At 38.5% G+C, this 27,310-nt stretch overlaps 1 protein-coding gene across 7 annotated transcripts; it reads left to right on the top strand.

The window, feature by feature from the left end:
• The first annotated feature begins 2,146 nt into the window (after positions 1-2,146).
• tamm41 (TAM41 mitochondrial translocator assembly and maintenance homolog) lies at positions 2,147-26,508 on the top strand. 7 transcript variants are annotated; one of them, XR_015759391.1, is made up of 9 exons: positions 2,147-2,378; positions 7,789-7,971; positions 13,475-13,567; positions 17,042-17,192; positions 17,756-17,901; positions 18,006-18,171; positions 21,353-21,415; positions 21,557-22,024; positions 25,881-26,508. XR_015759391.1 is itself a non-coding variant. In XM_087994250.1 (8 exons), exons 1-8 carry the CDS (start codon positions 2,247-2,249, stop codon positions 21,935-21,937), a joined length of 948 nt encoding a protein of 315 aa, XP_087850376.1. In that variant the 5' UTR covers positions 2,147-2,246; the 3' UTR covers positions 21,938-22,131. The 7 variants fall into 7 exon arrangements, 5 of the variants coding, with proteins under 5 accessions (XP_087850376.1, XP_043563877.2, XP_087850377.1 ...); XR_006314283.2 differs by lacking the exon at positions 25,881-26,508 and adding an exon at positions 24,538-25,850; XM_087994250.1 differs by lacking the exon at positions 25,881-26,508 and having other exon boundaries at positions 21,924-22,131.
• The last annotated feature ends 802 nt before the right edge of the window (positions 26,509-27,310 follow it).

Genomic DNA, 27,310 nt, shown 5'->3' with positions numbered 1-27,310 from the left:
AATGGATATTTAATTGCATGTCAGCAGAGAAGGAAGACTGGAAGTGTCATTAAATATCTCCCATTTAATTTTCCTGGCTGCCAATGCTGAGTAAGTCCTAATGTAGTGAGCCCTGGACATATCCACTCTTGGACTAAAAACTGGAAAGTTACAATTACGAGAAAGTGAGGACTGCAGATCAGAGTCAAAGGGTGTGGAGCTAGAAAGGCACAGCCGGTCAGACAGCATCCGAGGTGCAGGAGAATCGACGTTTCAAGCATATGCCTTTCCTGACGGTATTCCTGATGAAGGGCTTATGCTTGAAACGTCAATGCCTTGGATGCCACAAATTACAATTATGCCAAACAAAAGGCAGGCAATGATCACCTACAACAGGAGAAAATCTAGCCAATATGTCTTGACATTTAATAGCATTACTGAATCTTCCATTATCAATGTCACAGCAGTTACCATTGACAAGAAAATGAACAGGGCTAGCCATAGAAATGCAGTGGTTACAAGGGCAGGTCAGAGGCAAGGAATCCCTTAATGAGTCAGTTCCTGACTCTCCAAAGTCTGACTACAATCTCCAAGGCACAACTTACGAGTGTGGTGGAATACTCCCCACTTACCGAGATGAGTGCAGCTCCAACAAACTTGCCGTTCACGACAAAGCAGCCTGTTCAGTTGGCACCACAGTCAGAAGCATCCACCTCCTCCACCTCCAACACTCAGTAGCAACAGTGTGTACTATTTACAGGGTCCACTGCAGAAATCCAGCAAAGATCCATAGATAGCATCTACCAAATGTATGACCACTTGATCTAAAAGGACAAAGGCAGCAGATACATGTTCCCCTCCAAGCGACTCACCATCCTGACTTGGAAGTATGGCGTTTTTCCTTCATTGTCGCTGGGTCAAAATCCTGGAATTCCCTTCCTAAAGTGGAGGTGCTGGAGTGGACTGGTGTGAACAAGGTCAGAAGTTACACAACATCAGATTATAGTCCAATTGGTTCATTTGAAATCACAAGCTTTCGGAGCACTGTTACTACGTCATGTGACTTCTGACCTCGTCCCTTCCTAATGGGATTGTGAGGCAACCCATAGCACATGGACTGCAATGGTTCAAGAAGGCAGATCACCACCACCTTCTCAAGGGCAACCAGGAACAGTCAATAAATGGTGACCAGCCAGTGATAACCACATACCATGAATGAATGAAAAAGAATTAGAGATGGGTAGTAGATGCTGGCCATCCAACGCTGCTTACATCCTGCGAATGAATAACTTTAAAGTCATAAATCTTAATCTTCCAGTCATGTAGGGAGGGGAAGGCAATTTAGTTAGGGGAGAAAGTGAAGACTGCAGATGCTGGAGATCAGAGCTGAAAATGTGTTGCTGGAAAAGCGCAGCAGGTCAGGCAGCATCCAAGGAACAGGAGAATCGACATTTCAGGCATAAGCCCTCCTTCAGGAAATGAAGATTTCCTGAAGAAGGGCTTATGCCCGAAATGTCGATTCTCCTGTTCCTTGGATGCTGCCTGACCTGCTGCGCTTTTCTAGCAAGGCAATTTAGTTATGCAGGATGAGCTCAGGAATCCTCCCACTAGTCATCTCTTACAATCATATACTCCACAACCACCTGATGAAGAAGCAGCACTCTGAAAGCTAGTGCTTCCAAATAAACTGTTGGACTATAACCTGGTGTTGTGTGATTTTTAACTTTGTCATCTCTACTTCTCTCCATAAGTTTAAGCAGCTCTTTAATGCCTACATCTTTGACCAAAGTTTGGTTTGCCTGTTTCATTCCACCCTTTGTTGCTTCATGTCAAATTTCAATTTTCACACTCCTGTTGTGAGCATTCATTTTATCAAGTTCGAAGGTGCTATATAAAAGTGAGGTTTAAGTAGCATGTACCACTTCATCAGTAGTAGGGTCATAGATATGAGATAGCACAAGATTTCCAAATTCCTCCTTCTTACTCTGTTTGAACACTTACTGCATTGCCCACTGACTATTCTTTGACTGAGCCTCAGGCAATTTTGCACAAAGTACACTTTACCCCGAGGTCCGTGCAGCCAGTGGAAGCTGCACCTTGCTCCTCCTGCCAGAAGGTGGAGCTGTGAGTGTGCTGGCGGGCGACCGGAGCTCAGCGCAGCCCCCACCGCTCCGACGCCATGGAGCCGCCTGGCTCGTAACTTTAATTCGGGGCTTGGCTTGGGGCCTTTATAGAAACCATCGCGGAAGCGGTGGGTTGGGGTCGCTATGTCGCTGCCGATGCTGCAGAGTAACAGTGGGTTGATGCGGAGGATCCTGGCCCATTTCCCCCGGGATCTGAGCCTGGCCTTCGCCTATGGTTCCGGCCTGTTCGGACAGACAGGACACACAGGCCCAAGAGTAAGTCAGGGAGAGCCTGTATAAACAGTGCTAACCTGGGGAGAAAGGGGGCTATCCTGGTTAATTGTACAAAGCTAGGATAGGGATTTGAAGTAGTGATATTAATATAGAAGAAAACAGTGCGGATTTGAAATAAAGACAAAAAGCAATGCTGGAGAAACTCAGCAGATCTGGCAGCATCTGGAGAAAGAGAAATAGAACTGACGTTTTTTGGAACTGAAAGGGTTTGGAAAACGGTTTTGCTCTGATGCTGTTGAGGAGGATCTACTGGAACAGATGGTGAAGGTTTGCTCAGTGTGTTAATGTTGGTAAAGGAGTGGTGGTGATGTGAAGTAGGTGCAAATGACAAATGTGAAAAGGAGAAAATTTTGACAGCAAAGCCAACAAGGAAAAAAACAGACCGTGGCCAGGCAGTAATCAAAATGGAGAGCAGAAGTCTTGCACTGTGGTTGTTGAATTCAATGTTGAGTCCTACAGGCTGTAAATTACTTAAGTGTTGTTCCCCTGCCTTGAGCAGAATGGAAATGATAACATGGGAGCAAGATAGTTTATTAAAATGGCAAGCACCTGGCTAGGTTAGATTCCCTACTGTGTGGGAACAGGCCTTTCGACCCAACAAGTCCACACTGACCCTCCGAAGAGTAACCCACCCAGACCCATTTACCCCTGACTAACGCACATAGCACTACGGGCAATTTAACACGGTCAATTCATTTGACCTGCACGTCTTTGGACTGTGGGAGGAAACCAGAGCACCTGGAGGAAACCCATGCAGACACGGGGAGAATGTGCAAACTCCACAGTCACCCGAGGCTGGGATCAAACCTGGGGCCCTGGTGCTGTGAGGCAGCAGTGCCACTGCTGAGCCACCGTGCCACCCGATAGGGTCATTCTCACAGTGGATGCGTTCCTCAAACTGGTCAACCATTTTGCAGTTGGTCTTGCAAGTGTGAAGGAGACCACTTTGTGAGCAGCATAATGGAACTGATTTGGGATGAAATTATTGGTCACCAGAACAAATGTGAATTAATTAAAGAAAGCTTGGTCCTTAAATCTGTGCTATCAGGTTGAACTAACATGACTCCAGAAAAAAAAACACTTTTAAGAAAAATGCATCATTTATAGAAACGCTGCCAAAAAGCCAGAATGATGGGCAGATCCACCTCTAAAAGACCCTTTATAATTTAATGTTTAATAAAGATTTACACTTGTGTGTTGTCACGTCTCAAAGTGTCTAACATACAATGATTTACTTGAGATGCATGTACAATGGCTGCGTTAGATACAAACATGCAACAGGTTAGCTGTCATATGGGTGGCATGGTGGCTCAGTGGTTAGCACTGTTGCCTCATAGCACCAGGGTCCTGGGTTCAATTCCCACCTATCTGTGTGGAGTTTGCACATTCTTCCTGTGTCTGCGTGGGTTTCCTCCAGGTGCTCCGGTTTCCTCCCACAATCCAAAGATGTGCAGGTCAGGTGAATTGGCCATGCTAAATTGCCCACAGTGTTAGGTGCGTTAGTCAGGGGTAAATGGGTCTGGGTGGGTTACTCTTTGGAGGGTCGGTGTGGACTTGTTGGGTTGAAGGGCCTGTTCCCACACAGTAGGGAATTTAATCTAGCCAGGTGCTTGCCATTTTAATAAACTATCTTGCTCCCATGTTATCATTTCCATTCTGCTCAAGGCAGGGGAACAACACTTAAGTAATTTACAGCCTGTAGGACTCAACATTAAATTCAATAACTACAGTGCAAGACTTCTGCTCTCCATTTTGATTACTGCCTGGCCACGGTCTTTTTTTCCCTTGTTGGCTTTGCTGTCAAAATTTCTCCTTTTCACATTTGTCATTTGCGCCTACTTCTCATCATAATCTCATTGTGGAATGTGTGTTTTGGGTGTCTTCTTTTGACTTTAAATGCCATTGTGCCGAAGAAATTAAAGCTTTCCTTTTGTGTTGTGTCTTTAAGTGTAATAGAGCCGTGATGATAAGAGATGATATTGATGAATTCTTTTTATTCTGTTTCAGTGTGAGTCCAAATTGCCCATTTATTTCACATAAGCATGAAAGGTGTTATCCCTCAGTGATTGCACCACCTATGGAAGGATTTAGTGAAAAAAGGGAGTCCCTGAAAACCTAAAAGTAGATGTCAGGAAATCTCAAATGGAGTTCTGATTCATAGCTGAAGAAGGAAGTTAAGGATGCTATCAAATTGAAGGAAGCACTGCATAAATCTGCAAAAAATATTGGTAGGTCAGAAGATTGGTCAAAATTTCAGAATCAGCAAAGAATGGTTTGAAAATACAAGGAGAAAGCAGAGTATTAGCAAAATCTAGCTGTTAATACAAAACAGAAAGTAATGGTTTTAACAATATTTAAATAGGAAAAGGGTAACTAAAACTACCATTCTAATTCCCAAGGATTCTTGAAAACGAAGAGGTGACTAGGAGCAGGAAGTTAAAATAATTACCATTAGGAAGTTAAAAATCACACACCACCAGGTTAGAGTCCAACAGGTTAAGTTGGCAACACACTAGCTTTCAGAGCGACGCTCCTTCATCAGGTGCTTGTGGACTCCACTATCACCTGATGAAGGAGCGGCGCTCTGAAAGCTAGTGTGCTTCCAACTTAACCTGTTGAACTATAACCTGGTGTTGTGTGATTTTTAACTTTGTACACCCCAGTCTAACACCGGCATCTCCAAATCATTACCATTAGGAATAGTTCATGGGAAAACTATTACCTGTATACCTAATTCCCAAGGGCAATGTTTCCTCTAAGCTGCATGCAGGCAGTCTTTGAAGGTCTGTGCATGGTGATTTGGTGTGATGTTGTTTGCAGCATTGATTGATTGACTTCCAGTTCTAGAAGCTGCTGCACACATGGACCTTGGAAATCCATACAGAAGAAAGAGAATTAGCAGGGATGTTGTTTAAGAATCTCTTAAGAACCCATAGGAACCTATAGCCAATTAGCCTAGCATCTGTTGAAGGGAAGCTGTTGTAATCCATTATTAAAAAGGTTAAAGCTGGATATTTAGAAACTCAATGTGATCATGGCTTTATGAATAGAAATTGCAGGAAGTAACTAGCATGGAAAATGCATAAAGGAGGATCTGTGGGTGTAGTGTTCTTGCATTTCTAGTGGGCATTTGAAAAGATGCTACATCAAAAGTTACTACAGAAGATAAGAGCACATGGTGTAGGAGATAAGGTATTAGCATAGATAAAGCATTAGTTAGCTAACAGGAAACAGAGAGTAGGGATAAATGTTTTTATCAGGATAGCAAGATGAAAGTGGAACATCCAGGGCTCAGTGCTGGGATTCAATTATTTGCAATCAATGTCAATGACTTTGATGAAATGACTGAATGTGTTGTAGCTGGGTTTGCTAGTGACACTAAAATAGTTCAGAATATAGATTGTCAAAAGAAAATAGAGAGTCTGCAAAGAAATATATTCAAATTAAGAGGGGGCGGAAAATTTGGCATTTAAAATATAATAACAGACAATGTGAACTTGTCCACTTTACAGGAAGAATTGAAAAATATTGTCCTTTTTTAAATGGAGAGAGATTGAAGAACTTAATAGTGTATAGAGATCTGATTGTCCTGGCAAGTGGAATGAAGACATTTATTGCCATGAAGATGTGATATGAAAGTAGGGAAGATTTACTTCAACTATATAGGACCTTGGTGAAGCCACACCTGGAGTACTGTGTACAACTTTGGAGTTTTTGTTTCTGTATTTGGAAAAATATACTATTGCATTAGAAGAAGTTCAGAGAAGGTTCTTCTGATTGTTCCTGGGATGAAGGGCTTATCTTGTGAAGAATGGTTGAACAGGTCACGCTAAAGTCCTTTTAAGTTTAAAAGAATGCAAGGAAATCTTATTGAAACATTATAAGATCCTCCTGAGGTGATTTGACAGAGTGGGAGTATACTTTCTGTTGTGGTGAGACCAGAACTAGGGATGGCATGGTTAAAGAATAAGAGGTTTCCTTTTAAGGCAAAAATGCTTCTCAGGGGGTTGTTAATATGTGGAATTCTCTTCTCTAGAAAAAAAATGGTGACTGGATCATTGATATTATTCAAAACAGAGTTAGAATTACGATGGACAGTGGAGTTTAGGGCTATTGGGCAGATTAGAAAGTAGAAATGATGCCACAACTAGATCATCCATAATATTATTGAACTGTAGAGCATGCTCATAGGGTTGAATGACCCACTCGCGCTCCTTCATCCTATATTCATATGTGGTCAACTACAATTAGTAGCTTGACAATGAGTCGTTACTGAAAAATGTGTTGCTGGAAAAGCGCAGCAGGTCAGGCAGCGTCCAAGGAGCAGGAGAATCGACGTTTCGGGCATAAACCCTTCTTCAGGAATGAGGAAGGTGTGCCAAGCAGGCTAAGATAAAAGGTAGGGAGGAGGGACTTGGGGGAGGGGCGTTGGGAATGCGATAGGTGGAAGGAGGTTAAGGTGAGGGTGATAGGCCGGAGAGGGGGTGGGGACGGAGAGGTCGGGAAGAAGATTGCAGGTCAAGAAGGCGCTGCTGAGTCCGAGGGTTGGGACTGAGGTAAGGTGGGGGGAGGGGAAATGAGGAAGCTGGAGAAATCTGCATTCATCCTTTGTGGTTGGAGGGTTCCTAGGCGGAAGATGAGGCGCTCTTCCTCCAGCGCCTCATCTTCCGCCTAGGAACCCTCCAACCACGTTTATGCCCGAAACGTCGATTCTCCTGCTTCTCGGATGCTGCCTGACCTGCTGCGCTTTTCCAGCAACACATTTTTCAGCTCTGATCTCCAGCATCTGCAGTCCTCACTTTCTCCTAATAAGTTGTTACTGTAAATATTATTCAGCAGATACTTGTGTAGTTGGAAATTAAGCAGGAATTAAATAGAGGACAGGTTGTGATGTAGAAAAGAATGTTCAAAATTAATGATGAGTCTAAGAAGGCTGGAAGTCTTGGCTTTAAGGTTTCAGTCTGTGGCCATTTCATGCATTATTTAAATGATCTTTATCATTTCTGCTTCCTGTCTTCCCAGTGTCTACTGTCTTCTTATATTCTTGGATGTCTCTTACACAAGCACCAATACCGGTTAACAGTCCTTGATGTTTTACTCAACAATTTCCTATTTAGCTCACGTTTTGAAGTTTAAATTTTCATGGTATGAGGGAACAAAATAATCTTGCATACATTATCTGAGTAAGTGTGTGGGCACACTTGCAGTGTTGTCTAAGTATTTGACCCAGATATATTCTGCATAAGGCTAGAGTTGCTTCTGCCCTTTGAATGAGGGACTAGTTTCATGCTTGGTCTGTTGCAGTGTTTTTTTCATTAAGTGTGTAATTCACTTCCTATTTAGGTAAAGATTTGCTTGTTTCTTTTAACCAAAATATTTTATTCACTTTTAGAACAATATGCTGGATTTTGTCTTTGCTGTGGATGATCCTGTGACATGGCATACGATGAATATCATGAAAAACCCCAGACATTACTCATTTTTAAGGTTTTTTGGACCAAAACATGTTAGTAAAATACAGAATAATTATGGAGCTGGAATATATTACAATACCTTAGTGCCGTGTGATGACAGGGTGAGTAAGTCTAACAAGAAACGTAGCTTTGTATTGTTGACCACAGGAAATACTGTTGATCGTGATATAGGTTGATCTTTAGGTTTTGACAAGTTCTTCCACAAATATGGGTCAATTTGTATACAGAATGTAAAACTGAATCTGAGCATATCTTAAACTCCCTCACAATCTTGGCAACATGAGTGGTTTTATCTACTTGATCCCATTGAGTACAACATATATTTCTGAGCAGGAGGCCAAATCCTAATGTGAGTATTCTCTAAACAATCATTTCCTATCTAAAATAATAAACTTTTATCAATTTATATGCCAAATTTAGTTCTAAAGATGCATTCTGGCACCAAAAACACAGGTTGTCCTATTTGCCAGGTTGATTTGTACATCATACTCCATACTGAATAGTCCTAGTTAGAAAATTGTACTGAGAAGTATTTAGTCCATTTGTATTTCCTCAAGTGTTGTATTTCTTCCCAAATCACCTTTTAGCCGTAGGGAACATTTTTTCTTTTTTCTATGAAATATGTACGTACTCATGGTCAGTTAGCTCAGATACCTGGATAACTGGTTTGTGATACAGAGTGACACCTACAGCACAGATTCCTGTACCAGCTTAAGGTCACCATGAAGGTGCTACCTTCTTCCCTCCTCGCTTGAGGTGTGGTGACCCTCCGGTTAAAACAACACTTCTCTATCTAATGACAGAGCAGCCCTGAGATCCTCAAGGACTGACTTTTTAATGCACTTGCAATTAAACCAATGATCACAGTTAGTGCATGCTGTAGCTTTATTGGTGTTAGAAGTGTAGCTATGTTATACTATGTATAATGCTGTGTATCATTGTACACTCTTTATAAATTTAATTTGTATTAAGTAGACACTGGGTCAGGTTATAATTTAAATTACATCAAGAAGCAAGTCAGAACCCTGTTTTCTTTAAAGTAAACCTGATTTAGAAATGATGGTGCTATAAATATTTTAGCCATTCTCTCTATTAAGACATTTTCAACTGCTGAGGAACTTTGTATATTCCAAATGATGAGCTTACAAACAAAAAAAAAATGCCATTTACGAATTTTATAACCACAGTATCTTTGTTCCTTATTCCTCTGCATAAGGAACTTGCCAAACCCGCCTCAACAGCACCTTCCAACCCATGACCTCTAACAACCAGGAGGACAGGGACAGCAGATGCGTGGGAATATCACCACATGCAAATTTCCCTCCAAGTCACACACCAGTTTGATTTCAATTAAATTGTGATCCTTCACTGTCTCTGGATCAAAATTCTAGAACTTCCTCCCTCCACAGCATAGTGGGTGTCCCTTTGGCACAAGAATGCACCTCGCCATCATCATTTTTAGGGTAATTAGAGATTGGCAATAAGTATTGGCCTCGCCAGTGATGCCCATATCACATGAATGAATTTTTTCGAAAATGTCAGTTGCACTGTCGCCTCTGTGTCAAAGGGTTGTGATTGAAGTTCCATTCTGGAGGCTTGATCACAAATGTCGAGGCTGATTCCCACTGCAATCCTGAGGGCATGCAGCATTAAAATGAGGGCTTATCTGCTGTTTTGGGTGAAGGACACTGGACAAATGCACATCAATCATCTTTACCAATATAACCCTTTATCCCATTTAGCTAAATGTCATGCTAGTGTTTGAGTGTGCTGTGTGACAAGTCAGCCATTACAGTTAGGTTCTAAATTTCTTTTTAGAATGCCTGTTTAATCCATAAGTGAAACCTTGTTGAATTGATAAAATACAGTTCTGTGTGGAACTTTGCCATAAAAGGTGTATGTGTATATATCTCTCTCTCTCTCTCTCACACACACACACACACACACACACACACACACACACACACACACACACACACACACACACACACACACACACACACACCCCTCTATATAAGGTGTTTAATGCAGGTGTTGAAACTATTTTGTCAGTGAAGACATGACTTAAGTATGACAAAGCAAAGTTGATAAACTGGAAAAAAGGCTGATTTTAAGGACTGAGAGTAGAACATCACAGAAGGATGTCATTCAGTCCATCAAGCCTGCTCCGGCTCTATTATCTAGTGCCAATCTTCTGCCTTTACTCCAACAGAATCACAGATTTATTACTAGGCAATAAAAAATATGTAACAACATTGATAAGCAACGATGAGGAACAACAAGAGAAACATGAACAACAATATTTGTTGGAGTGCAGGAAAAGTATGTTCAGCTAAAATCAAACTAAGCATTAGTGATATACCACGGATCAATAAAGATACAAGGGAGCAGCTAAGTAAAGAGATCAAAGATCAGTGCAGACAACATTAAAGGATAAAGCAGAGGAGTGCATGACATGAGAATATGAATTCAGTAACTAATAGAAACAGGTGTATGGAGTGCCAGAAGACTAGCAGATAGCTCTCATATTTTTGTATTTAAGAAGAGGAGCAGAATACACCCCAGGAATTATAGTCTAGGCAACTTAACGTCAGAGAAATAATAGAAGTCCTATTAAAGAAAATATTAGAAGAACATCGAGAAATGGAAAAATATTGAATGGTCAGCATGGATATCAGAAGGAAATGTTCTTCTTCACTCACCTTACTGAATTTTTTGATAAGGTAACTAGGACAGTGGACAATGGTAATGCAATACTTGTAATTTATCTGGACTTTTGGCAGGGCTTCAATAAGGAACCTCATAATACACATTTCTCACAATACACTAAAGGTTAATGACTTTACTCCTACTTCTGCTTTCCTGCCATGAAACCAGCTAGCAATCCATTGTGACACATCTCCCAGATTCATGTTACCATTCTATTCCAAAAAGATCAGTGCAGAGAACATTGCTGTTCAAAATTTGCATTACTGATCTGGTTTTGGAATAAAAGACATAGATTCAATGTTCTTGGATTATGCCAGTTTGGCTGGTAGGGGACATTCATACTGGCCAATGCAGAGAACATAAATACTTAAAAACACAGAGAGAAATAAAGTGCCATCACCATCACTAGAGAAGTAGTACTAGACAAACCAATTGTGCTAATGGCTTGTTTCTAAGGATCCTAAAACAAGTAGTTACAAAGATAGTGGATGCATTGGTTGTATTTCTCCAAAAGTCCTTAGATTCTGTAGAAATACCAAGAGTACAGGAAAACTGCCAATGTGACACCCCAATTCAAAAAGGGAGAGAGTTAAAAAGCAGGTGTCTGTAGGCCAATTAATTTAACATCTATAATGTTGGAATTAATTGTAAAGAAAGTAATAACAGCACATTTGGAAAATCACAATCTAATCAAACAGAAGCAGCAGGGTTTCATGAAAGGGAAATAGTGTCTGACTAATTTTTTGAGTTTTTTTAAAGGAAGTATCAACCAGACTGGATAGAGGGGAACTAGTAGATGTATTTGGACTTCCAGAAAGCGTTCAACAAGGCACCTCACAAAAGGTTAAGTCATTGTGTTAGAGGGAGTATATTGGAGTGGATTAAAGAATTGGCCAATGGGCAGGAAACCATGACTAGGAAGAAGGGGTACCTTTTTCAGGTTGGCAACCTGAAACTCATGGAGTTCCACAGGGATCAGTGCTGGGACCACAACAATTTATATGTTAATAACTTGGAGGCAGGAAGTGAATGTCCAGCAGCCAAATTTGCAGAAAGCACAAAAGTAGGTGGAAAGGCAAGTTGTGAGAGAATACAATCAATTTCCAGAGATTTGATAGGCTACGTAAGTGGGCAAAATGTTAGTAAATGGAGTATAACATGGACAAAAATGGAATTGTTCATCTTAGGGAGATCAAAAGAATAGAGAAATGGAGAAGCGCTACAAAAAGCTGCAACAAAACTGACTTAGGGGGACTTGTGCATGAAACACAGAAAACTGGCACACAGATGCAGTGGGTAATTAGGAAGGCTGATAGAATGTTGACCCTTAATTCAAAGCGTATATGATTAGGAAAATCTTTGTACAGTTGCAATATGTGCTGGTGAGGTCACACTTGAGTAATTTGTCCTTTTTAAGAAAATATATTATTTCATTGGAGACAATTGAGAGAAGGTTCACGAGGAATGGAGGAATTATCTTATAAGCAAAGGGTAAACAGGTCGGTACTCTACTCAGTGGAGTTTAGAAGAATGAGAGGTGATCTTACTGAAACACAAGATTTTTAAGGGCTTGGCAGGGTAATTGTTGAGAGGATGTTTTGCTTCTTGGGAGAGTCTAGGATCAGAAAGCATTATCTCAAAATAAAGGAACACAAATTTAAGACCAAGATAAGGAGGACGGTCAACTCGGAGGATTGTGAACCTTTGGAACTGCTTGCCATCAAGAGCTGTAGGGGCAGAGTCCTTGTGTAAATTTAAGACTGAGATATATGATTAGATTCTTGACCACTAGGGGCAATTAAGGATTGCAGAGAATAGGCAGGAAAGTGGACTTTAGAAATGTCGGATTAGTCTGATGCTATTGAATGGCCCAGCAGGCTCGAGAAGCTGAACTACAATTCCTATTTCTTATGATCTAATGACAAGGTTTATTGATAGAGTGATAGAATTGAAAAGAAGGAAGGTGATGCCAAATATGCATTTAATTTAGGTTTGACTACAATTAAAAGTAGTACATACAGTTCTTATTCCTTATTATAAAATTGATATGCAGATACTGGTGACTGCTGCAGAAAATACTTACAAGGACAATACTACAAATGTGTGGGCATGCATATCAGGAAAGGATGTACAGGCTGGGCAGCTTCTATTGGGGGGGATGGGGAGAAACAAGGATGATGTAACAGAGATATTTAAAATTATAAAGATTTGACAGATTGGAATGCAGAGAGATTATTTCGACAGGATATTTTCTGCAAAGAGGATAGCAAGAGGCCATCAACATTAGTGCCTAAGAAATCCATTAAGGAATTTGGAAGAAACTTTTTTTTAAGCAAAGTGAGGTGAGAATGTGGAACTTGCTGCCTCAGGGAATTGTTGATTCAAATAATATGTTTCATTTAGGTGGAAAATAGATAAATCACTAAGAGAGAAAGAAGTAGAGGGCAATGGTGGTGGATTTAAATGAGGAAGATGGAAGGAAGCTCAGAGTATAAATGCCAGCCTGGAGACGTTGGACTGAATGGTCTTTCTGTGCAGAAAGACCAATCTAGTTCAATGTAAAATGCTATCCCATTAATTGTAGTTTATTCCAGATGTCATTAACCAAACTTTTCCAGTTCAGAAGAGAGAAAATCTCTCTTGCAAAAACTGTAAGCTGAAGAGGAACTTCTAGTTACAGCCATCTTAAAGGCCGTTGAAACAAAATATATTAACAAATCCCCAACATTTAAATATCTGATGTGTTGCACTGTTTACGTAATAATTGCAACAAAATTTTGAAACTTACAGTTGTTAAGCAATATTGGATTCTAATATTGAAGTAAAAAGAGAATTAAGATAAATACAATAGGTGAATAGTCTGCTAGAATGATAATGAAATATTCTCTTTTTCAGATAATCAAGTATGGAGTCATCAGTACAGGAACTCTGATTGAAGATCTTCTTCATTGGAAAAATTTATACATTGCTGGAAGACTGCACAAGCCTGTAGGTTGTGTGTATAAGTGATAGCAGCTTCTGAGTCTAGGACCTGGTTGGAATTTGAAACACTGGGGGACAGTATACTAAAATAACTAAATGTATTGAATGACTCTCAAATTAAGAAATTACCAACAAAATTTCATTTTACTTTGAGCTTTTGCAAGAATTACACAAATTGGAGCCAATGCAAGTTAGGCATGAATTAACAGATAAATCATACTTCAAAAAGAAAGTTAAAACTTACTTTAAATAATGATACAATAAAAATACATCTTGCTTAACCACAATCAATTTACATCACACCCTGCACAAATTGGCACTATGTAGCTACACAGTTCCACAATATGTTTTGTTTTTAATTCTCAAAAGTACTAACTGATATTAGTTTTCACCTTTTCATGTCATAGGTATGATTATCATTAGCATGGCATGCTTCTGTGAACCTTCTATCCATTGGGTCCGGACAGTGCTAATGGTGTTGTTTTGCAGATTTCCTCTTGAAATGAATGCCAACATTGCATTTGCCTTCCTTGCTGCCAATTAACCTGCATATTAACCTTAAGAGAATCCTGAACTAGGAATTCTAAGTCCCTTTATACTTCCAATTTCTAAAGCCTTTCCCAATTTATTAAATAGTCTACACCTTTTCCTCCTACCGAGGTGCATAACGTCAAATTTTCCCACATTACATTCCATCTGCTACTTTATTGCCGACTCTCTTACCCTTCTGCAGCTTCCCCTTATCCTCAGCGCTATCTGTCCTTCCATCTGAGAGCTTAGCAATAATGCCCTCAGTTCCTTCATCCAGATTGTTAATGTATAATGTGAATAGTTGTGATCTCAACACAGACACATATGGAACTCCACTAATCACTGCCTCCTGAAAAATACCTCTTAATCCCCACTCTCCATCTTCTGCCAATCAGCAAATCCTCTATCCATGCCAGTACCTTGCCCATAACACCTTGGCTTTTATTTAGCAGCATCTGTAAGGCACCTTGTCAAAGGCCTTCTGAAAATCCAAATAGATAACGTCCACTGGCTCTCTTTTGTCTAACTTGCTCTTCACTCCTCAAAAGATTCTAACAGATTAGTCAGTCATGATGTCCCCTTAATAAAGCCATGCTGACTCAGTCCTATTTTACTATGCATTTCCAAGTTCTCCACAATCTCATCCTTAATAATGGACTCTAAAATATTATCAATGACCAAGGTCAGACTAACAGTCCTATAATTTCCTGTCTTCTGCCTTCCTTCCCTTTTAAACAGGGTGTTGCATTAGCCATTTTCTAGTCCTCTGAGATCCTGCCTGACTTCAATGATCCAAGAAAGGTCACCATCAGTGCCTCCACAATCTCTTCAGCCATTTCCTTCAGAGCTCTCGGCTGTAGTTTATCTGGTCTGGGTGATTTATCTACCTTCAGACTTTTCAGCTTCCTCCACACCTTCTCCTTAGTGATGGCCGCTACACTCACCTCTTCCTCTCACCTATTTTGAAGTTCTGTTGCCCTACCAGTGTATTTCACCATGAATACTAATGCAAAATATCTGTTCAGTTCCTCCACCATCTCTTTGTTCCCCATTACTTTTTCTCCAGTCTCATTTTCCAGCACTCTGATATCTACTCTTGCCTTTCCCTTTTTCATATATCTTAAAAAAAACGCTTGCAATCTTCTTTTATATTACTATCTAGATTACCCTCCTATTTCATCTTCTCCCTGCTTATTGCTTTTTTAGTTATCCTCTGCTGGTTTTAATGGCTTCCCAATCCTCTAATTTCCCACTAACCTTTACCACATGATATGCTTTTGCTTTTGCTTTTGCTATTATGCTGTTCATGACTTCCCTTGTTAGCTACAGTTGTCTTGTGCTGCCCTTTACTATGTTCCTTCTTCCTTGGGACAAATTTCTTCAATGCCTCTTGAATTACCCGAGAAACTCCTACCATTGTGACTCTACCATCTTCACTGCTAGGTTCCCCTTCCAATCATCTCTGGCAGCTCCTCCCTTATATCTTTATAGTCACCTTAACTCAATTGTAATACTGTTACATCTGAATCAAGCTTCTCCCTCACAAACTGTAGAGTGAATTCTATCATATTGTTGCTACTGACCCCCAAAAGTTCCTTAAGCTTCATAATCAAATCTACCTCATTATGTATCATCAATTCCAAAATTGCCTGTTCCCTAGTGGACTCTACCATAAGCTGCTCCAAAAAACCATCAATTTTTTATTTGAGATGATTTAGTCATAGAGATATACAGCACGGAAACAGACCCTTCAGTCCAACTCGTCCATGCCAACCAGATATCTAGTCCCACCTGCCAGCACCTGGCCCATATCCCCCCAAAACCTCCCTATTTATATACCCATCCAGATACTTTTTAAATGTTGCAATTGTGCCAGCCTCCACCACTTCCTCTGGCAGTTCATTCCACACATGCATCAGCCACTGCATGAAAACGTTGCCCCTTTTAAATCTTTCCCTTCTCACCCTAAACCTATACACTCTAATTTTGGACTCCCCATCCCAGGGAAAAGACCTTGTCTATTTACCTTATCCATGCTCCTCATTATTTTATAAATCTCTTATGGTCACCCCTCAACCTCCAAAGCTCTAGGGAAAACAGCCCCAGCCTATTCAACCTCTCCTTATGGCTCAAATCCTGCAGCTCTGATCCGCTGTAAACCTGATTTTCAGAGCCCATCTGCATATTGAAGTCTCCCATGATTATTGTAATAGTCCCTTTCTTAAAACCTTTTCTACCTCAAGATTTATTTTCTTCCCCACATCCTGACTACTGCTATGAGGCCTGTACGTAACTCCCATCAGGGTCTTTTTTCCTTTGTGGATCCTCAACTCTACCCAAACAGATTCTATATTTCACAATTGCTTTTGATTTTAATATCATTTCTTACTAACAATGCATCCCTGTTCCTCTGCTTATCTACCTGTCCATTTGATAGGAGGGTATCCTTGGATATTTAGTTCCCGGCCCTGATCCCCTAGCAGCCATGTCTCTGTGGTGCCCTTGCCATCATACGCCCTAATTTCAATCTGGTTACAAGCTGATTTACCGTATTTCACACACTGTATGCATTTAAGTATAACACCTTCAGTCCTGCATGGACTACCCCTTTTCTCATACTGATCCCTTTATATGATATGCCTGAAGTTAGATTCCTAAGCCTTTCCATATTCTCTATCCTATTACTTGTTCTGGAAACTTTAATAATCTCTTAGCCCCTCTGCCATCATCAATTCAGTTGATATTGTATTATGGAGGTGTTCATGCAATACTGCTCATAAAAAGGAATAATTCGGTCAGTTGTTTCCTGTATCAATTAAGTAAGAAATTGCAGTGGTTGACTTGCTCCTGCAGGAAAGGGCCATCTTACTACACAAGAGATGTTTCATGCACTAATGCTTTGTATGCACAGGCTGGCAAAGCATCACTGAAATCTATGTTCATTTTCAGGTGAAGATATTAATCCAAAATGAAAATGGCAAATTGCAAAATGCACTGGCTAAGAACCTGAAAAGTGCAGTGATCACAGCATTTCTTATGCTGCCAGAATCATTTACAGAGGAGGAGCTCTACGTTCGTATTGCTGGACTCTCGTACTCTGGTTTGTTTAATTTGTAGTTGCTGTTGATGCCCCTTAGATGAATGTTTCAAATAAATGAATAGCAAGTGAAAATTCATGCAAATCTTATGACTACAACTATTACATTCACTCATGTCAGTTGAATACTTGATTTATTTGTTCTTCCGCTGTTTTCATTTCCAACTCCATCAATGATCTTGCCCCTGTGGTCCCTTTCATCCCCATATTCCTTCCAAAATACTGCATTCCTCTGACTCAGCTCCCACCCTTTGCTTTGCTGCGCTATTGGAGAATGACCCTTTTCTCTGTTAGTCCTCACACCAACCTTTCATGTTCTTTCCAACTTTTTAAGAGATTCAAAATTCCTCTTCAATCAATTTTGATCGACCTGTTTAATGTCTCGCTTGCAGCTGCAGTGTCCAATATCAGCTGAGATTTTTTCTTTATATTTAATGATGCAATAAAAATATAAGTTGCTTTAATATTTTAATCATAAAACATTGTCACTTCAGGAATTCAAGATAATGGAAGGTCAAATTTGTGTAAATTTTGGTTATAATGGAATAAATTCTTTTTTAAATCAGGTGATTTTCGAATGATTATTGGAGAAGACCGATCAAAAGTAATGAATATTGTTACTGCAAACATGGAAAACTTCCATAGACTATACAACAACATTTTGCAGGAGTGCCCTCAAGTGGTCTACAAGCAGCAATTGGGTAAATTAGAGGTAATGGCTCTTCAGTTTGGAAACCAGTTAGATGCAATTTGCTATATTAATTGACATAAATTCTACTATTGAACTGTGATAATGAATTGTATTTATTTTTAAAGCTTGATAAAAGTCCAGAAGGTCAATTCAATCAGTTGATGGCTTTGCCTAGAACTCTTCAACAAGAGATAACTCGTTTAGTAGACCAACCAGGGAAAAATAGAGATGTTGAGGAGATCTTGCTTCAAGTAGCCCAGGACCCAGACTGTGGATTACTAATACAACAAAGTAAGTGGTAAATATTTTTTATTTTAGTTAATGAATTACAAACAGGACTTGCAGAATTTTCTTTACAACCTAATAATGATGTTTGATGTTTTGCCGTCTTAAACTTTTGAATAGTTTAGATTCTGATTCTCAACTCTTTCCAGATATTTACATGTTTTGTATATATGCAATGCTTGCCCATTTACAGGAGAACCTCGATTATTCGAACGACTCGAGTGGGGAGTAGTTTGTTCAGATAATTGAATGTTGAGATAACACAGTTTAGCCAAGCATTGGGACCTTGCAATCTTGTTCAGATAATCCAAAATTCAAATAATTGACATTCAGATAATTAAGGTTCCTCTGTATATTTGGACTTATCATACTCCCAGAATTTATCCATTCCTCTATTAGTGGGACATCTATTCAGACTAGCAGCACTTTTGCCCCCATACATTCCTCACTACAGATGATCTTTTGTCCTCTGAATGATTTAATTAGTCCTATGCTACCTGCAAAAAGTAAACTTGTTATGAGAAATATATTAAAGACCTTCCTTCAGGTTATGAAAGATTGTGTTGCTTTTGCACCTGCAGAAGCTCAATGAAACAATAAGTCAGGAGAATGCAAGATACTTCTGCTTAATGAGCAGCACAATGTTCACATTCAGTTCAATATTGCAAATCAGAGGAATCAGGAATGTATTTCCCTAAATTACAAAACATTAGATGCCAGAAAATAGGAAATGGCACAAGGTGCGAGGAGAGAGATTTTAAAAAGACATGATGTGCAATTCTTTTTATTGAGGGTGGTTCACATGTTGAATGAACTTCCCAAGGAAATGGTGGATGTGGCTACAATTACAGTGTTTAAAAGACATTTGGATAAGTGCATGAATAGAAAAGGTTTGGAGGGATATGGACCAGGAAAGGCAGGTGGGACTAGTTTAGTTTGGGATTATGTTCAGCATGGACTGGTTGGACTGAAGGGTTTGTCTCCGCACTGTATGGCTCCATGACTCTGTTAATCTATGAGACAATTTAATAGTGTAAAAACTTCATTCCATCCTAAAGAATTACCTGCTTTATTAATAAAAATATAGCCAAACATTTGCAATTTTTGTGAAGATTTGTAGCTCAGTTTGGAAGTTTGCTCGCTGAGCTAGAACATTTGTTCTCAGACATTTTGTCACCATGCTCGGTAACATCATTAGAAAGCCTCCATTTGAAGTGCTGGTGTTCTGTCCCACTTTCTATTTATGTGTCTTGGTTTGTTATGGTGGGTGATAGCACTTCTGGCTCTTTCTCTGATAGGTTGATAAATGGGGTCCAAATTGATATATTTGTTGATGGAGTTCAATTTGAATGCCAGGCCTCTAGGAATTCCCCATGTGTGTTTTTGTTTAGCCTGTCGCAGGAGGGATGTATTGTCCCAGTCGAACTGGTGTTCCTAATCGTCTGTGTGTAAGGATATCAGTGATAGTTGGTTGTCTTTTTGGTGATGCGTAGGTGTTTGTGTATCCTGGTGGCTAGTTTCCTGCCAGTCTGTCTGATGTAATGTTTGTTGCAGTCCTTGCAGGGTATTCTGTAATTGCAATTTACATTTCCTGTCAAACATTCTTCAGTCCATCTAGCTCAAAGGAGTTGTGTCATGTGGTGAGAGAACCTTAGAATGTGGCTGCTCCAAGCTTTAGTGTGGTCCCTCGCACATAGTTCTTGAAAACTTTACCGTTATAAATCTGTCCATTGTACAGTTTTTTGCACTGGGAGATCAGCATGATTCAGGCAAACCCAAAAGTGTTTTCACCAAGTTGATGGCCATCAAGCAACAATTGATATTTGTCTCTGGTCATTGAAACAATTGGGAAAGAGTGAATGTGAGCTGGTACTTTTTTGGCCTGAAACAATTCTCTGGAGGCAGAAGGATCACTCGTGCTCCTATAGTATCTAGCTTCAATGCTGAGCTATTTAATTTCTAAGTTGAGGCCATGATATCAATAAAGCAGAATAATTGATTAATTCCCATTGCACGTGGATGGATCTGCCTAGTTTTCTATCTTGCTTATTTGCTTTGTTTTTGACAAGGACCATGTGAACCAATTTTAAATTACATTTATACAAACTAATAAAGGCTACAAAGTTTTCTTTACTTATGTCTTGATGAAAACTGTTTTCAAACCTAGCATTGGATCTACAGTTCCTTCAGATTTAATTTTATGTACTGGTTAATGGCCCAAATCTTTGAATCATGGTTGGCATCCTTCTCAAAGGTTATTTACCTATGGATTTTTTTATTTAGAGGCCATAAAATAACGTAGAATCTTTCATAATAGAGGTAATGCAGCATTCTTCTCAGGAGAATCTTTTTAGAAGACATGTCTTTTTTATGGCACTGGTTGCCATATTCCAGTAAATAAAATATTTGAAGATCAAAAGTTAATTGAATTAGAGGGGAGGGTGACGGGTGAATGAAGGAGGTTCCAACGGCAAATATGGCAACCCAGAGACTGAAGATCTGGACGACTGTTCCTCTAATCTGTGTGGTTATGCATAAAGCGACAATGTGTACGTAGGAACAGTCAGCTCGTGAACAAATATTTTCATTTAGGTGCGCACATGCAAGATTGTTCATTAGTTTTAAAGGCACTAATAATGAAACAAGCCAGCCACACACTACAAATGGAAGTTGGAGAGAACATTGGTACCACACAAAGTCTGACGTAGGGTATTACATACCTTTTATTTAGTCAATTTACATTGGTATCTTTGTGTTTTTGTCAAATGACATCTCCTTGTATTTCTCCCTGTTTACCTTATTCAGGTAAACTAAATCTGCGCACCAGTTGCAAACTGATTACACAGTTACTACAGCAGTCTTTGTTCTGCTATTTCTATCTTTAAAAACCTTTGAGCAGAAATTTGGGGTCGGATGGCAGGGAAGAACTTGTTAACAGGGAAGCAGCAATAACAGCTGGAGGACAAATGCAAAAGGCTTGAGTTAGCCACTTCCGGCATGCACCTCAAATTTAAAATTGTTACTCCATGGGCAAGTTAATTTATATTCAGTCTTTTCCAAACTGTAGTTGCAACTTTCAGAGCTAACTGCAATGTATAATATTACTTAAATATAGTTTGGACTTCTATAGCATTTCTTACTTTCTTTCAAAATTAAAATAATAGCATTTTGTTTCTCCAAATGCTAGGTGTAGCAGGTATCGTAAAGTCCTCAAGTATGGCCCAAAGCGCAAAAGGAATTCTTACTGCTGGTAAGTTTTTTTTTAATTTTTGTCCCTCCTGTAAATAGTTGTACACAGTAGAGTATTGATTGCATTCAGCTGAAATACCATTGGCAATTTAGAGCTGTATTAAAATCTCTAGATGTTTTCTCATGTTTCATTTGTATTTAGGTATGAAAAAGACAGTTACATATAGCATGAAGAAGCTGCATAAAATGTGGAGAGGTTGGAGAAGAAAATCATCCTAACATTCACCAACTATTATTTAAATTATATTTAAAAAAGGCATTTTTTAAAAAAATAAATCATGCTAGCTGAGCTTTCATCAGTGACTGGGATTCTTTATAAAATATTAAATGCATGTTTGCATCAACTTTATATTGAGAGGAGGTTACTCCTACTGCAAGTCAATGTAATTAACAAGTATTTTGGAAACAATTTTACTGGTAAATATTTGATGAAGACAAGTACTATTTATGATTTGCAATATTCAGCATTATAGTTCCATTGAACTTTGTAAATGTGTACATTTTGCAAGTCTTAGATGATTAATCGTCAAAGGGTTAATTAGGATCCAATCTCGTTGGAAATGTGCAGAATCCTCCAGATCCCTGTGAGCTACAGAAGTTCCACTTAAAAGTAAGCACCATCAATGGAAAATCTTTATTTGTGTCATATTGTTATTTTATTGTCTCTAAGTCACACCCATTAACCAAGATGTTGACATCATAATCAAGCTTCAGCTCACGAGTTGTTTGGTTTCATGGATTTTTTTGGGTCTCAGTCACTCAAAAGTAAGGTTTTAATTATTTCTGATTCAGTTTTCTCTATGATTTCTATATTTTTGGTTTAATTAAAATCTTTACTTTTTCTGCTGTGTTTAGACATTAAGTAGTTCTTAAGCAAAAACAGAAATTGCTGGAAAAGTTCAGCAGTTCTGGCAGTATCTGTGGAGAGAAATCAGAGTTTAACGTTTTGGGTCGAGTGACCTTTCCTCAGAACAGACCATTCTGAGGAAGGGTCACTTGACCCAAAATGTTAACTCTGATTTCTCCCCACAGATGCTGCCAGACCTGCTGAGCTTTTCCAGCAATCTCTGTTTGGTTTCTGATTTATAGCATCCACAGTTTTTACGGTTTTTACTTATAAATAGTTCTTACTTTAGTGAGGGCATGGAAAGAGAGAATGGAAGATCAGTAGGGACAATAGGTTTTTTCAGTCTGCATTTTTAATGCCACCATGTGTGGTGAATTTGCCTACTGAATTATAGAGAAGGTGGAGTCATACAACTTTTCATTCTTGTGGTACTAGTTTACTTGTCATTTGGTTTAGAACTAGTTTTGCTGACTGGATTGTACAGCAATGATTGTCATTGTGAAGTACTGTTTTCGAAACTGAAACTAGGCAAAATATAAGTTCGTACCATTGTTTCTCTTTGCATTGATTGGCTTTCACTCCAGTGAATTACAATTCAACAGATGGTTTTATGTTTACCCAGTTGTTGGAAAATTTGAAATGCATCAAATTACACTAGATACTGTGTTTCCTCCATCCCTTTATAACTATAACCAATAGTTTCATACTTAACAAAGGACTAATTAGAATCTAACCATTGAATCCTGCTGAAAAGAGCCATTTTTGCCAAAGCTTTTTGTCTTGCATTCATCAGGGCAACTGAAGAAAGCCAAATTTCAAGCAATTGCAACAGAATGGGTACTGATTTTTGACAAGTCGTGACTGGGGCATTGGCATGAAAGAAGCAGCCAGCTATTATAGGATCAGGTGCCCAAGCTCCTGGGCAGTTTAGTTAAGGTGCAAGGTATAAACATATTCCTTTTTGTGCATAGTGATTTTCTGCATTTGAATCAATGTAACTCTAGAAAGGGTAAATGAACCTAACCTAAACTCAACTGATAATTTTAAATTAGCTAGTGTAGCTAACTGATCAGAATTGTTCAGTAAGTGTTGCTGTATCACAGAATCTCATCTAATAGCCACTGTTTTATTTTAGGTTGAGTAAATGCAAATGGTTGAATATAGTTTTTTCCTCTCCATGTTCCAAACAATTGAATGAATCAAATAGCATGTTCTATCAGCCAACTGTTGAAATGTACTGCCTTGTCACCTTGAGTCACACCAACACTGATATTCATATGAGTTTACTCAATTATATGATAGCTAGAATGTTGTTTGGAACTGATGTTTACATCCAGTTAGTTGCCACTAAATAGTAACAGCCTGAAACGGCAACAGAGTTTCTGAATTTCTATTCCAGTGCAGTGTCTGATGCATAGACAATATGCTCCAATGATTAACTGATGGAATGGAGCATTATGTTCCTTCATTTATTTGTAATAGGTAGACTATGTAAAGTTCTCAACCAGCCCGTATTTGCAATCCTAAACCAAAGCATCTACTGTTATATGTGATCTGCAGTTGGGAAACATTTGCTAAATAATCCTGAGTATGCTCAGGACCATAATATGACCAATTTTAAGCTAACCAGTTGAGCTTGTAATGTGGATCATTTACACTTGCGAGAGTTGACATTCATTCCTATCTATGTACCTTATTCTCTGCAAATGGAAGTAACGTGTTTTAGTCTAGTGCCTTTTTTGAATTACCCACAGGATTGGTACATCAATAGTTCCCTGTCCTTTCTCCATGGCATCCCCTTGGCCAGAAGTGATAACTTGCCAACTAATATGTATCTTTTCTCAAGTAGTATAAATTATTGTGATCATTCAAAATTTGGCATTCTTGTGTTTGTCCTGATGAGTGCAAAATGAAACATTTTGGTAATGTGTATCTCTCTTCAGCAGTATTCAAGTTCTGTATTATTGAACAACTTACAAATGTCATGGATACTGCACTGTTCAATGTAATTTTTCTCAATCACTTGTCAAATATTTGTAGAAAGCTGTCACTGTACAAATGTCCTGAACATAAATTACTGAAAAATATGGATTATTAGAATGCCATTGACGTGAGAAAGGAATGTGCATTCTCTTACCATTAAAGCTCTCATTCAAACTGAGAGCTTAGGTGCACCTTTGCAAAAGACCCCGAAATAAATGGGAGGAGCAGTGCCACAATATAGCAAGCAAAAACATAGCTATTACACTTTTTTTGCTTCCTTTGCATTTGGCCAGGATTGCATTCTCCTTGATTATGGACTGACTTGTGAGTACCTGGACATCAGTAGGAAGAAATCACATTTCCAAGAACTGGCACCAGCATTGTGAATGAGCCATAATAAAAATAGGAAGTGCTGGAAAAGTATGTGTCTGTACCCTCCACTTTCTGAGAAATATTGTTAAATTTTGAGTTTTTTTTATTTCCAACTTACATCATATGCAGCATTTTGCTTCTATTTTTCTACTAATGAGCCAACTGGTTAATGAATATCTTATGTTTCCTGAAGATATGTTGACTGTTTTGCCCAGTCACTGGACAATTATGTCTACTGCGGATTGATTTTGTTTTGCTAGTTCCATCTGTCATTTATCGTCTTGGAGCAGGCTAACTTATGTCCACAAACATGTTGCTCAAGTTTCATTTCTTCTCCCAAGTGGCTAGTTATTAATTGGAGAATGTCCATCACTAAGATCAAATGTATTAATAAGCTTGGGGTCAGGATATCTTAGATGTCTGAGCTTGATTGAATCAAGCAGTGATTTTTGCCTCAACATACCACTAGATTCCTGCTGGTGGCAGTGTTGGGCAGTGACAGCCAAATGCCTTGCCAAATTAGATCTATAACACAGTGAAGTTCAGTTTTTCCTTGCAACTTTTACAAGCATTTGGAGTATCCCTGGTTATACTAATATCCTTAAAATTGTAAATTTAATACTGTATACCTAGAGCAATGCATAGTTGCATGGAGATGTGGATTAATATGGCCTGATGTGTAGGCATAATTGGATTTAGTGTCTCAGAAACCATTAAAGTAAGTGATCTGGTATTTTAGTCTATTTTAATAAAAGTAAACAGTTTCTGCAGCATTTTCTGTGTTTGTTATAGTATATTTTACACTGTATCACTATCCATATACCTTTTTGGATTTGTTTGGCATTGTCCCATTTGTTTAAAAACATTGCACTGAAAGGGCCAGAATGATCGAGTTATTTATTCATATATCTAATCTACTTACAGTTTTTGAGCTATTACATCTGCTTAAGGTATCAAACATATGACAAAAAAAGCGGTTATTTATTCATGGCTTGAATCCAAAAGATTTGCAAGCACATTTCAATTTTATTTACAGTTCGGTGGAAGAAGTTGCTTGACCTTATTGTATATTATTCTACAATAGAGCTCTAGTTAAGTGAACCATGATACATTGAATGTAAGATGGTGTAATGCTCATGCCCTTAAAACATTGTTCACATAAAGTTATGTGGTAATGCAGTTTACATTGTATTGTAACATATCTGAAAATAAAAGAATTACTGTGAAGGAGCAACCAATGTTAAATGTTCTTTTTTTTAAACAGCTTCTGATGGACGATTTATTCACCAAAGTGTGCAAATTCCCATTTCTTCTTTCTTGATCCATTAATATTGCTAAGTAAGATATCTTTTCTATTCTTTCTTTCTGTGCAAGGAAAAATATTTTGGTGAACTGGGTAGCTGAGGGCCCCCCTGGACTTTCAAATTGGCACAGATTAATTATGGAATGTATTCCCCTTGACTTCCTCACAAATATGGTGCACCGAAAGACCAAATTATTTTATAAAATATGGCAGCCCTTCTTGAATTACATAAATACAGATATTTCAGCTATCCTAACAAGGGCTTTTATTTAATTGAGATTACAAACCTGGCTGGTCCGGGGCCCCTCAGGGGAGGAATCCCGCACAAATACGGGTTTTATTACATCTGATGTTAACACATTCCGAGCATGTAAGAGACTTAAATATACACTCTGGTTAGTTGTAGGTTAGATTAGTAGATAGTTGAGTTTTGTTTTTTTTTTCTTCTTTTTCGTTTTTTTTGTCTTTTGTTAAATTTTGGCTATTGTATATTTGAGTTAATTGTATATCAATGTTTATATCTGAGAGTTCTGTTTATTTTTGTAAACTTGTAAAAATGTTAAATTTCTAATAAAAATATCTATTAAAAAAAAGTAAGATATCTCGCACTAAACACCAGCATGTTTGACCAGTCTCAGCAATCCATATCCACTGGAACTTTGACAAACCTGTTCTTTACTGAAGAGCTTGCATATACTAAATGCAATCTCAGTTTTTCCAAGCATTTCATAGAAAATAAATGATTCAAGCTCAGTCATGAAATCTTTCCAATTATACAACACTATTCAGGGTACAAAAGAAATTAGACACCCTTGTAAAGATGGAGTTGCAAAGTTCTGAACTGAACTAAATAGAGTTCTTACAATTTCTAGCTGATACAGCAATAGTTTGCAATAGTTTATTTTCTCTTCCATGAATGGGAGAACAATTGAAAGGTATATTGATTGTCCAATATCTTAAATTACATTTACACAATGTGTATTGACTTTGTGTTGATAAAAAATTTTGTCGTCATTTGCCTCCACCTATGTTAACCTGATTTTTTTTATTTAAGTAACCTCTTAAATAATGGGTTTATCAATATAATGACAAGTGAAGAACTGTTGAAATTTACAACTTGAACTAGTGGAATTGTAAGTTACTACTGATTTTACTTATCATTATGAGTTCCATGAGTTTAGAAGCAGTCCTCCCCCTAAATAATAGGGCTGACTTTAGGAATATGCCCAAAGTAGATTTACAGTTGTGAAGTTACATGATGTGTGAATGCAGCTAAATATAATGCATATTTTAACAAGTAACTGGAGATATCGCTGGGTGGAAGACAGATGATGACAAAACAATTAATTCATTTGTTTAGCTTTTTGGGTAAATTTCACATTAACTTACTA

The sequence above is a fragment of the Chiloscyllium plagiosum genome, unplaced genomic scaffold, assembly GCF_037043375.1.
Source record: "Chiloscyllium plagiosum isolate Xiang-an unplaced genomic scaffold, Cpla_swu_hap1 HiC_scaffold_14, whole genome shotgun sequence".
Lineage (NCBI taxonomy): Eukaryota > Metazoa > Chordata > Chondrichthyes > Orectolobiformes > Hemiscylliidae > Chiloscyllium > Chiloscyllium plagiosum.
The sequence above is the reverse complement of the archived record's forward strand: the minus strand, read 5'-3'. Positions and strand labels throughout refer to the sequence as shown.

What these genes read in the sequence shown, in the direction of transcription:
- tamm41 (XM_043707942.2), top strand. Translation starts at nt 2,247, where the DNA reads ATGTCGCTGCCGATGCTGCAGAGTAACAGTGGGTTGATGCGGAGGATC. An exon ending in TAGTGCCGTGTGATGACAGG is followed by an intron (nt 7,972 to 13,474) that starts GTGAGTAAGTCT and finishes TCTCTTTTTCAG; the next exon opens with ATAATCAAGTATGGAGTCAT. An exon ending in TGGATTACTAATACAACAAA is followed by an intron (nt 18,172 to 21,352) that starts GTAAGTGGTAAA and finishes TCCAAATGCTAG; the next exon opens with GTGTAGCAGGTATCGTAAAG.